This window comes from Lucilia sericata, unplaced genomic scaffold (genome assembly GCF_015586225.1).
Source record: "Lucilia sericata isolate MDLA Ls3-8-SP2 unplaced genomic scaffold, ASM1558622v1 Contig000031F_arrow, whole genome shotgun sequence".
NCBI lineage: Eukaryota > Metazoa > Arthropoda > Insecta > Diptera > Calliphoridae > Lucilia > Lucilia sericata.
In genome coordinates this window covers 499,736-512,217 of record NW_023994069.1, presented here as the reverse complement: position 1 = coordinate 512,217, position 12,482 = coordinate 499,736, and the positions used below count along the sequence as shown (strand labels likewise).

At 33.4% G+C, this 12,482-nt stretch overlaps 1 protein-coding gene across 1 annotated transcript; it reads right to left on the bottom strand.

Annotated features, from left to right (window-relative positions):
• Positions 1-2,440: 2,440 nt before the first annotated feature.
• On the bottom strand, positions 2,441-6,322 carry LOC119611318 (integrator complex subunit 2). The gene is made up of 3 exons (XM_037966860.1): positions 5,309-6,322; positions 4,927-5,174; positions 2,441-4,870 (listed from the first exon to the last, which is right to left on the bottom strand). The coding sequence occupies exons 1-3, from the start codon at positions 6,110-6,112 to the stop codon at positions 2,533-2,535; spliced, it is 3,390 nt and encodes a 1,129-aa protein (XP_037822788.1). The 5' UTR covers positions 6,113-6,322; the 3' UTR covers positions 2,441-2,532.
• Positions 6,323-12,482: the final 6,160 nt, after the last annotated feature.

Here is a 12,482-nt window from a genome sequence, read left to right as displayed (position 1 = left end):
TATATGTTTAATGATCTACGGAAGATAGTTGGGTGACTAATCACTTAACTAAGTCTAAATAATTCCAATTAATGTTTAAAATCTGATTTTTTTTGAAAAACAACAAAATGTACAGTAATCACAAATAGGTCTTTCAGGTGTTCGAAATTTGATTGTTTATAAATTTATTTTGTAGTTACATTTCGAGCAGTCGGAAGATCAAAATGTGTTTTCTGTTGTATTGTATTTGTCTGTAAGAAACATAAAAATTACTCAGACAAGACTCAAAAATTACTATAATATGATTCGAAAATAATGTTTAATGATCTACGGAAGATAGTTGGGTGACTAATCACTTAACTAAGTCTAAATAATTCCAATTAATGTTTAAAATCTGATTTTTTTGAAAAACAACAAAATGTACAGCAATCACAAATAGGTCTTTCAGGTGTTCGAAATTTGATTGTTTATAAATTTATTTTGTAGTTACATTTCGAGCAGTCGGAAGATCAAAATGTGTTTTCTGTTGTATTGTATTTGTCTGTAAGAAACATAAAAATTACTCAGACAAGACTCAAAAATTACTATAATATGATTCGAAAATAATTCTAAAACGACCTTATTAATGACTCAAAAAAGATTAAAAAATGAGTCAGAACTGATCAGAAGTGGGGCTCATAAAAGACTCGTTTAGAAGCGTCGCGGGTAGGGTACCATTTTCTAACGACGAATGTATCATTTATGATCAGAAAATGAGCGCGTATATGATCATTTTAATCGTGCAGAAGAGTCATAAATGACTCGAATGTGATCAAAAATTTCAAAAAATGCTAGCTGGGTTATTTATTGCAGCGAAGTCCGATTCGTCTATCTGGTAAGAAATAGAAATACCGCGTGGATCGTTTAGTAGCTGTGAGTACCAACTCTCGTGATAAGCATTAAAATCCAAGTATTATTCTGTTATCTCCTTGCAAAAGATGGGAAATGCTGGGATGATAACTAGCCCCAATGTTTTTAACGGGCGAGATATATACATTGATGGTTTCTAACTCAATATCTCCAGTGTTTATTGAGATGCTCATTGCTTCCAAGGGTCAAGGTGGTGTTGTCAACGTATAGTTGATGTTTCGATTTATGATAACAGCTAGACCACCGCCACGATCACGTTCTCTGCCTCTCCTTATGATGTTGTAATCACTGGAAGCCGAGAGTCTACAATCCCTGGTTAGCTTCCAACACCATCACAAATGCCATATACTTGGCATTTGTGATGGTGTTCTTACCGGGGGTTGTTGTTGTAGTTGGGGAAGATTCAGGTGAGTATGCACAGTCCTGCGTGGGGTATTTTGCACAGGTGTGACTGGGGTGGCAAATGTCGCCGTGGGATTATTTACGCAACAGGCCGCTAAGAAGCTATAACTCCAGTCTTTGTGCGAGCGTTATGTACCTGCCAATTACATCCTGACAGACAGAACATCTCCAACGTACATGATATGATTTGCTGTTTCCGGGGGTTATATTATGAACAATATTTGGTCCGTGGGATGTTGTTTGGACAATAGTCAGTCCGGGGGTGCAGTTTGGACACGGGAGTGTGGGAGTAGTGTGGGGGTTTTGGGTCTGTGAACTTCAACTTGTTCCTAAGAAGCTATGGCGGTGGCAGGTTAGTCGTGAGCACCTTTTCAGGTGACAACAGTTATTACAAACGGTGCATTGGACTGAGGTGGTGTTACGCTTTATTTGTTCACGACATTTTGAACAAAAAAGGACCTGGACTTTGTTCAACGCCGGCTATAGTTAAGAGGAGTTTGAGTAAAATTGCCGACATGTTTTGCTCACCTAGGGAAAAAAACTTTCGGTTGATACAGCTGTCGCTGGGTTGACATTCTTTGGCCGAGTATGATTCGGGTCGTTCCGGAGCGAAGATTCAATTATCGTGGGAATGGTCTGTTTTTGTTGTAGCTGCCGCATATGGTGTTGTGATTGCGGGAGTTGTTTTAGTCTATGTAATTGTGTTTGATGTTTTTGTTGGGACGTTTACTTACTCGATTACATCGATGTTTATAATGTAGAGAAGCATCGATGTTGATTGGAGCAACGTAAGGCAATGAAAAATATGGAATGTAAACTTATAAAGTTTTTGATGCTCCGTTGACAATCTTTAAAGAAAATATTTTCATTGGAAGGATATAGGACTGTGTTGTAGTTGGCGATTTGATTTTCACCGCATTATCACAAAAATGGTATGAGTTCCCGATAAAAAGTGATCGGCGGATTGATCATAATTCCTTCATATTACATTATAACACGCAAAACTTATCCATCTTATTGGGTAAGATCTGCTGTGTCCATCGGTGAGTTTTTTTATTTATTTTCAAATTTTGTATGGAATGCACTCAAAAAATATTTAAAAATTTAGTAAATTTCATATAAATTTTGAAAATGAAATTTCCGTCCGAGATACTGAATACAGGACTTCCCGCCATTTTTGTATAAAAGAAAAATAACTTTATTTAAATACACGTACATACATACATATTTATACTTATTTTACTAATATAATTCGATCTTATTTATTATTTTCGTAATTAACATTTCAAACGCCTCTTCGATCATTGCTATATAGCGGGGTGCTTCCTTGAAGCATTTGTGCCTAGAGTTGGCTGTCAACTGCATATGGGTCGAATTAATGCCAAGCGTTGACTGTGAATATAGACTGCGACCCGTTAACATTAAAATATTAATACAATCGTCGGTTAGAATAGGAAAAGCTTCGGCAAAACGTATAAGAGACGGTAAAATATTACATAGATATTTACATTTGGCCTCTGTAGAGAGTAGAGATAGTGCTGAATGAATAGTGTTGACGCAGAATTTTGAGACACTTAAACTTTTTGGAATGGCATATTTTAAGACTAAATGAGATGTCAAGTCGATTGTAAAGATCTGTTTATCCATTTCCGGCATGCTAAGGAATTCGTGTAGGAAATCTATACAGATATGCATAGAAGGAACTCCCTTAACCATCATGGGTATCACTTCCCGAGGGTATGTTTGAAAGTGTACAAGTTTTGCCAAAGATGGCTCAGAAATGAATGCTTGATGAATAAATGAGCATATAATACCCTGAGCTTCGCGCAGTTCAAACGAAGAGACACGTGTATCTCCATTCGCATACATATCAGCTAGAACTTCGAGCAGTATATGAACTGCAGCGCTCTCTTGTGATGCTATTAAAGCGGTCTTAAGTTCTTCCCTATCGGTGTCACACTGTACTTGTCCATTTTTATCTATTATTTGTTTTGATTGCATTTGTATGCTTAGATGAGCTTTTGATGCAGCCAAACTTCCTTGAAGAATACGCAACAATATTATCAGAGTATGAGGGCAATGAAATATCTCTCTACTGCAACGCAGAACCTGCAATGGATCCAGCATATTTTCCACAACGAAAGAACAGCGATTTATGTAATCCTCTGATGCCATAATCGAAGTAAGTGATTTTTGCCAGAAACTTATAGGCAACACACCATTTAAACGAAGCCAAATATCTAAATATAAATTTTTAATTGAACGTGGTACCTTACGCTGGAATACTTTTGGTAAGTTTTCTACTATTAGATCTGCATTTCGAGCAATATCTTCAGGCGGCATCTTAAGCAAAGCCTTCAATACTGGAATTGCTTTTCCGGGTTTCGTATCTAATTTATTGAAATCAATTCTTTTAAGGCATTCTTGAATTTGTTCAACCGAATTTTTAGGCACATTTATATTACGGTTACGACAAATTCCTGAGCTGCAATGTTCTTCGAGCCAATCATCTACCATACTCAGGTGGGGATAATTCGATACAATCAAACGCAATAGGGGATGAAATATGCCCACATATTCATTATGATAATGTTGGGCCTTTTGAAGCAAATATTTCATTGGTAATTCTGAAAGAAAATTGTTTGTGTATTCTTTGATTTTCCTTCCACTCAGTGCAGCATTTGATAAATTGGAAATACGAGTGTCTTCATACAATACCAAATAATAAAGTATTAAAAGCTGTGCAGTTAAGGGACACTGTACTTGATATTTGGACAATTCATCACTATCTGCTGACGACATATTACCACCTAAACTACCATACTGTGAGAAGACATTAAAATTGGGAGTCGAAGTTATGTCACCCAATACATTTGTGCCATTGTAATTGGACCTAAATATGTGAAGAATTTCCATTTCAGAAAACGACTTGTGCATATGATCGACATTAACTTTGCCCTGTGGATTTGGTACAATCAAGGTGTTTACATATACTTCGATTAGGGCCGGCATGACTGGATGCAGTGGACGAACCGAGTTGCATATCTGTTTGTAAATCCAAGATTTTATAGGCACCTTATGTTTAAGGAAGGCCCTTGATTTTAGCAGCTGATGTATGCAATGTACCGGCAAGTAACCAGGTATATTAGCATTCAATTTCGGTGTGACCGGCACACGCACTGCATGTGATGCTACTACTTGCTCCGTGAAAAGATCCTGGGTAAAAACTTGTTTTATACGATTTGTACTGTTCGGCCGTATAGGAATTTTCATGGCCAAGGTCGAGCAGACGAGCTCCCCTATGGCTGATATTTGATTTCCATGAAAGTGTATGGCTAACAACAAAAGCATCTCACCCAGGGAAGTGCTGGCATCAGATCTCTTGCCAAAGAATACATCCTCTTTTATCAGCCACTGTAGCCATTCAACAGCCTTGTTTTCAAGAGCTGCAGTAGAAACCAATGACGGACAGGCAATCAACATGCACAATGCTAGTGAAACAAATCTCATTCCTGACTGAGTAGGTTGCGGCTTACTCGAAACTAGCTGGGCCAATGCATTAATTTCGTCATCATTAAACCTTAAAGAAAAACAGAATTACAAAAACCTATTTCCAATAAATAAAACAAATCTTACTTTAAGCCAGCAATTCCACGCAATGCACAGTACAATCGCATCAATACAGCCCCTTGGACAGTATAGTCCTCTACGTCAGTGTTTTGATTTGTTGAGTTATTAACGATGTTCAGCAGTTGTTGCAATAATTCGGCTCTGACCAGAATTAATGCATCTCCTTTACGTTTTTGACTGGAATGAACAAATTCTGCAAACCATGTACGCACATTTTGATCATTTCCCAGCAACATGCCTGTTAAGAAAGATATCTAAAGAAAGATAGAGGATGACACATAAAATCCACATAGACATAACTAGATGTATTAAATATCAATACACAATAGAATGGTATAATGATAATTAGCATTAAAATAATTAGGAAGACTGTATAGTAAATACTTACCAAATCCTGTGGATATTTAAGACAAAGTTTTAGCATAAATGAGGGTACTTTCAATATCTCCACACATATTGCTCTTGTTGATAAAGCTTGCGAAGGATTTATTTCGCTTAACGCCATCAAGAGTACAAGTTTTTGCTTTCCTTCGTTTGACTCTTCGTCACAGTTGATTATTACATGGGTAACGACATCACGATAACAATCAGGGAAATTTGCCACTAAAGCACATATAATCCGATGGCCATTTGGTACTTGAACCAAAGTGTCAGTCAGCTCTAGTATATTTAATAAAGATGGTAGCTCAGCTAAAGCAATGCACAGAATATCAACGACTTCTTCCAAATATATACCATCGTCTAATATTTCAGACTGAACCGGAGTCTTCTGTTCCGACAACTGCCATTGAACGTTAAATATTTCCGATAAAACAACACGAACTTTACGTGTCACATCCGCTCTTTCGAATCCCAAAGCTATGCCTGTTTGTAATCCAAACTCTGACTGTTGTCCATCGTAGTACATGGATTTTTGCCGGGCCTGCAATTCTTTTTTCAGCTCTTGTTCGAGCTCATGATAATTGACTTGTAAATATGACACTATACTGTTTACCACCTCAATTCCTATAAGAACTGCTAAAATTTGTTTGCGAGATTCCATGGACGATTTTGTATTGTCGAGTGGTGACAACAGGCTCATACGCACTAAAGCCGGCAGTACAGGTCGAATTTCATTTTGGGGATATGTGCTCAATGCTGTTATATCAAGATTTTGCATTGCCGCAAATACTCTTGCAGTTACATCTTGCATTTTAATTTATTTTCTTTACTTATTTTCCTTTAGCAACAGTTGAGTAAACGTAAAAAATAAAATTATGAAAATCAAACTTCTGTCAAACAAAAAAATCAACAAAACATATGTTTGCGTTGCCAACCATATACAATGAAAACAATATATTTCGTATAGGTGGTTGCAAGGTCCATTAAATAAGGTGACAGGAGTTTTAGGTAGCAGCAGTTTTAACGCAATCTATAAAAATTTCAGTTTAATTAAATTTATAATTTTTAAGTTGTTTCCATAAATTTATAAGTTGTTTCCATAAATAATTCTATAGTATAAATCAGAACTTATCAGTATCTGTAACAAATATTTTTAACTTTCTTACACCCTTCACCTTCATGAGAAGAGTATATATAAGTTTGCCATTTCATTTGTAATTTTTAAAATATAATTTTCCGACTATTTAAAGAATATATATTCTGGATTCTTATGATATGAGCAAAGATCCGAGACAACCTCTGAAGATTTCGTCAAAGAATTGAAACATTAACAACGAAAGTTGTATTTGGGTAATACAGTGTATAATATACACCCAATATTTGTTTGCGGATAGGTAATACAGTTTCATTTGTTTCTGCGTGCTATAGCTCAAGATATATTAATTATAAGCAAGGTATATTTATTTTATAAGGTAGTGTTAAGGGCGAATTCAAAAAAACTTGGGCGAATCGAAATACAACACTGTACAGTATTTGTTTTTGTTTAGGCGAATTCTGGTGTAGGCACAATGTCAAAAACAGCTGATTTATAATATGAGGCGAATTTGTAAAAATTAAAAAAAAAAAGTTGTTTGTAAATAAAAGATTTTTTGAAATATAATAAAATTGTTAAAATTCTTCGTAAGTAGCCAAAGAATTTGTCCAGCGTTTAGAAAGTTGTTTAATGATTTTCCCTATTAGGAACAATGCATATACGTGCATTGGAGGTTAGAGTCATTTGGCAGACCTCACTCCATTTTTCTCTTTTTTGAATGTCTTTGGGCACATTAAAAAATGTCCCACCTCCAGCCTCCACTTTCTTCCCACATATTTTGCAACAACGCATTGTTTTTTTTTTAATTTCACAATAATAACACTTTTATCACTCACAATTTTTCACAATTTGATTATAAATTTAGTTTTACTTTTAAAAGCACACTTTTAAATGTCAAATTAAAAATATAAACAAACTTTGACATTTTGCATACATTAACCAAACGTAAACAAAGTTTGACATTAACTCTACACCGCGGCGAAAAAACATGAATGTGAGCAAAAAATAGTCAGCTGTTTTGTTAACACTACCTTATAAAATAAATATACCTTGATTATAAGGTAGTGTTATCAGAACAGCTGATCGTTTTTTGCTATTATGTTCATTTTTCGCCGTGGTGTATAATTAATGTCAAACTTTGTTTACATTTTGTAAATGTCAAACTTTGTTTTCATTTTGTTAATGTCAAGCTGGTTTCATTTTGTATATTAAATTTTGTGATTAAAGTGAAATTGTGTGATTAGGGTATATTTTTGTGTTTTTAATCTTTAAAAGTTAAAACATCAAAATAAATTATAAACAGATTCAAATTTATAAACATTTTTTGTTTAATTTAAATTCGCTTTGATTTATTTGTCAGCTGTTTTTGAAAATTTTCCCTTACAGCCAATTCGCCTTCAAGTGCAGGCACAATGTCAAACTACATATAAAAAAAATATAACCAATTCGCTTGGTATTCTGAATTCGCCGATGACACTACCTTATAAAATTAATATACCTTGCTATAGCTTATACCAAGGCGAATTCAGATAAGGTTGCGAATTCAGATAAGATAAGTTCTACAACAACAACATTTTACATGTATTTTGTTTTTGCATTTGGTTTACGTAGATGTCAAAAACCATAAGTACGGAGAATTCATTAATGAAAAATTTTTGTAAAATGTTTATATTTTATTAAAAAATAAAGATAAAGATATTAAAATTTGTGAGGAAAATATATTCTGAATTGAATAATGTTTGTTTCAAACGAAAAATTCTATTCCGGCAGATTAATTTGCAAAATTTAAGTGAGTGCCTGAAGTTAAGTAAATCTTAATTTTTTGTGGAAAATAAACATAAAAAAGTACATATTCATGAAAATATTATATTAATGAATGAATATTTGTTGCGAATGGATAATTCTACTCCGGCGGAGTAATTTTCAATATTTGGCCATAATGTAGCAGCCGCCGGACGGGTAAATACCTCATATGTGTTTTGCTATATAAAGCGTTCCGGAATAGACTTTTTTTAGTTAATCTCTTTATCTACACAGTGTATATATAAAACTATATTGTTTAATTTGTTAACATTTAATAGATTTCAAAATTAAGCCATAACGTACAAGTCAGCTGCCACCAGCCGGGTAAATACTTCATATGCGTTTCTTAATATTAAGTGTTCCGGAAGATATTTTTTTAGCTAATCACGTTATCTACACAATTTTAATATAAAATATAAAACAATATTGTGTAATATGTTAACATTTAATAGAAAAAAATATTTTTCTTAAATAACATATTTGTATACATACCAATTATACCATTATTTAAATAAAATGATATTTGTTTACGACATGCTTGGTATTTTCAGATTTTTTACATAAATAATTAAAATTATTAACGAAGTTTTACTACATTTAACGGACATTTTTAAATATAAAAATGTAAACAATAACAAACTTTTACAGCTACGTAAACCAGGCGAATTAAGACAAAAATTATCAGCTGATTGAATAACACCACCTTATATGAATTCGCCTTGGTCCAAGGCGAATAGATTATAAGGTGAAGTTAATTCATTTTGCGGCGAATTTATTAAATTTTTTATATATGGAGTTTGACAGCGTCGGTTTTGAGAGAGAATTTTTTTATATGGAGATTGACAGCGCACAGTGGGGCAGAATGGAAATTTTTTGGAAATAAATCTGGCATTTCTAAGCGGCTGATCCGATCGGGATAAAATTTGGCGTGAGCGTAGCCAAGGAGTATTCGAGTTTAAGTTTTGAAGATGAACCCTGCAGATGCCCCAGGGACGGCGCTGTGGCGGCTCAAAGTAGGGTACCTACGATATGTAAAATTTTTAAACTCGTGCCATTTTTTTGTTTTTCACCCAAATACAAAGATTTTTATATTTTGTGAAAGCGCTCGACGAGATATTGAAAAAAGATGCTTGGACATACTACTTATCTCTTATAATATCCGAGTTATAGGCATTTAAAAATTTAGTGATACAAAATTTACCATACCTTGGTCCGCCTTTTTTTGAATACCGGGCGTAATTTTGGACCAAATGGGCTCAATTTTTTTTGTTAGTTAGACAACAAAATTTCCAATAATATACAAAAAATTTCAGATCAATATCATTTACAGATCCAAAAATATACGTTTTTTAATTTAAAAATTCAAAAAATTTTAGATTTTTGCCGTTTTTTTTCCAAAAATGTGTCTTAACTCTTTTATTAATAAAATAAAATTTTCTTTAAGAACATATAACAATTTTATAGTTTTCTAAAAGGTATCTTTACGCAGAACGCTTTGGCGTAAAAAACTTGTCCTATTGTTTGAAAATGTTGCCACTGCGTCCTTCCGAATATGACCTATTTTTTATCAAAACTTCAACTTTGGGCGACATGTTCTAAAATCCCAAAGCTGGGATCAGAAAACTGAAAGCAGTTTTGGAAACCTCAATATGTTTTCTATTTACTTCAAAAGTATTTTCCCAGCCCTGAAAGAAATGTGGACCCTATGGGCAAAAAAGTAAAAAATCCCATTTTTGGGATTTTCATTCCTATTTTTGGGAATTGCGGGATGCCCTTTGACCTTTTCAATTTTTTTTTGCATTTTCTTATTTGAAATGACAAATTTAACAAGCGTTGAAAATTTCATTGAGTTTTGTTGATAAATAAAGATTTTGTCATATATTACATATTTGTTTAATTTCTAAAACTATGATTTATATCAAAATTTTAATAGGGTCGCAGATAGCTACAACAATTTAGTCCATATTTATCCCTTAATATCATTTTTTAGTTAGATATGGAAATTCTCGACCCTTTACAAAAAATTTAAGCCAATATCTCAAATACATTCAAAAATATGTTCATTTAAACCTGTGTCCTTTAATTTCATCTTTTTCATATTTTAGTATTAAGTATGACAGACCATACATTTGGTGTTGAATAAAATATTTGGACAATTTTTAAAAATTATTTAGTTAATTATTTTATTAAAGACTATAACATTGTATATACAATAAAAAAATTATAATTTTATTATGAGCCACGCACAACAACACCTAAATCACCCCACACAAACCACCTTTCCCGCCCACCGAAACATAAAACACAATTTAATACAATATCATCAGTTAGTATAATAGCTATTTTTATTTGAACTGTTTATCTTAAACATAATACAATTAATTCTTACAACCTACTTATATAGTTAATTCCTAACACTACTTATTTTCTATAAAATAATCTGTCATATCGGTATACATATCCAGAAGGTAATATAAGTCCTTTAAATCTTCCTTGTTTTGAGATGATAGAGTTTCATAACAAATCCATCTTTTTCGCATAGTTGAAAGAACAGGATCAGAAGATAGAAGTAAACTATTAAAAATATCTTCATTCTGTGATTGCCTGGAGCATTTTCTTGAGCTGACCATGACACAATACTTTGTGTACTGTTGGTGTTAGTTCCCTCCATGGATACAGAGATACAAGTAATTTAGAAATTTCAGATGTATATTCCCCAAATCGATTTTCATTAATTTTATGTTTACTATTCAGTGCCATTAAAATAGTGTTAACTCTTCGAAGCAACTCCTTGTCGATTCCAGTTATTTTTGAAGTAATTTCAAAATCACGAAAAAACCTTCTCGCCGTATTACCGTCATTTGTACTACCGCAACTTGGAAGTGGTTTGTCGATGTTTAATCCCATCTGAACTTTAAATTCTTCTTGGATTCTGCTTTTTTCCGCAGCTCTCAGTTCTTTCAATTCTTCATTATTTTTTGTTGATTTAGTAAGATTCTCTGGCACACTTCTATATTTGAGGTCGTATGCTATGTGTAAAAAGTAATCCAAAAATCGTATTCTGGCATGAAGTGGTGAAATTCCGAAAGACAGGACTTCTTCATTAATACTTCTGCTTTTGTTTATATTTGAGAATTGCGACTTTTTCTCATTACATATTGAGCATCTCCAGAAGGAAGAAGTTTCTGTTATGGCATTGCTGACCTTTCCATCAATCATTGTTAAGCTTAGCTGATATGATACGTTAATAGAGAATTCCTTTATTTTTATGCAAATGGGCTCCAGTGCATTTATTTCATCTTTTAAATATTCCACTAAATCTTTTGTTGTTTTCTTTGACTCCTTTATATATTCAAATCCAATGGGTCTACAAACATTTTTTGAACCCGGAGTTGTATTGATCCATATATCTTCTAATGAATTTCCGATGCTTGACGATGATGGATTAAGGGAATATGAACGAATTCGTAATGGCACTAATGATGACATAAATACACTTTTGAAGTCTGCTAATGTCCGACTTCCACAAGCTTGTTTGTTTGATGCTGTGTTTTCGAGCAAAGATGATATATCAATACAAGCTTCCACATCATTAACAGCAATAGGTGATGGTAGGATAGTTTTTTTTTTTTCCTGGATCGCCTTGTATGATGGTAATATATTGTGTCCTTTTTCATGCAGAGCTTTCCTTAATATTTGGTACTTATTTCGACTGAGACCCAGTTCCAACATAAGCGCTATTGCTTCCTCTTCAGTAAAATTTGATTGTGATGTTGGAGTTGGTATACTTCCCACAATTCGCTTAAGTCGTTTTGGTGATGCATTAGGAAGAATAGTTGCAATATGTACGGCATCCATAGGTTGGTTTTCCTTTTTCAGCATTTCGTTAAATGTATCAGCAATTTCCTCATTTGAGATTGAAAAAAGTTTTTGTGTGACCCTCTTTTTTTTTTTTTTTTGACCTTGAACATAAGTCTTCGTTTGACTTGCAAGGCGCTCCTGTTGATGTGGTGTAAGTTGAGATTTCCGTAGTAGTTTCCATCCAACTACAAAATTTTAATCGAAATTTCTTTTGATTTCCATCCACAGACTTACTTTTTACATCAAAAAGTTATAAAAAGTTTTCAATTTTTGATATGCCTGTTTTGTCTACTTTTCTACTATATGTAGTTTTTATATAATTTGAAATGTCTTCAATTCTTTCTGGCCCTTTTGAAGATATACTCCATAAAACGGAACACAACTCTTCGTACTTTAATGTAATCTTCATTGTAGATTTATTAAA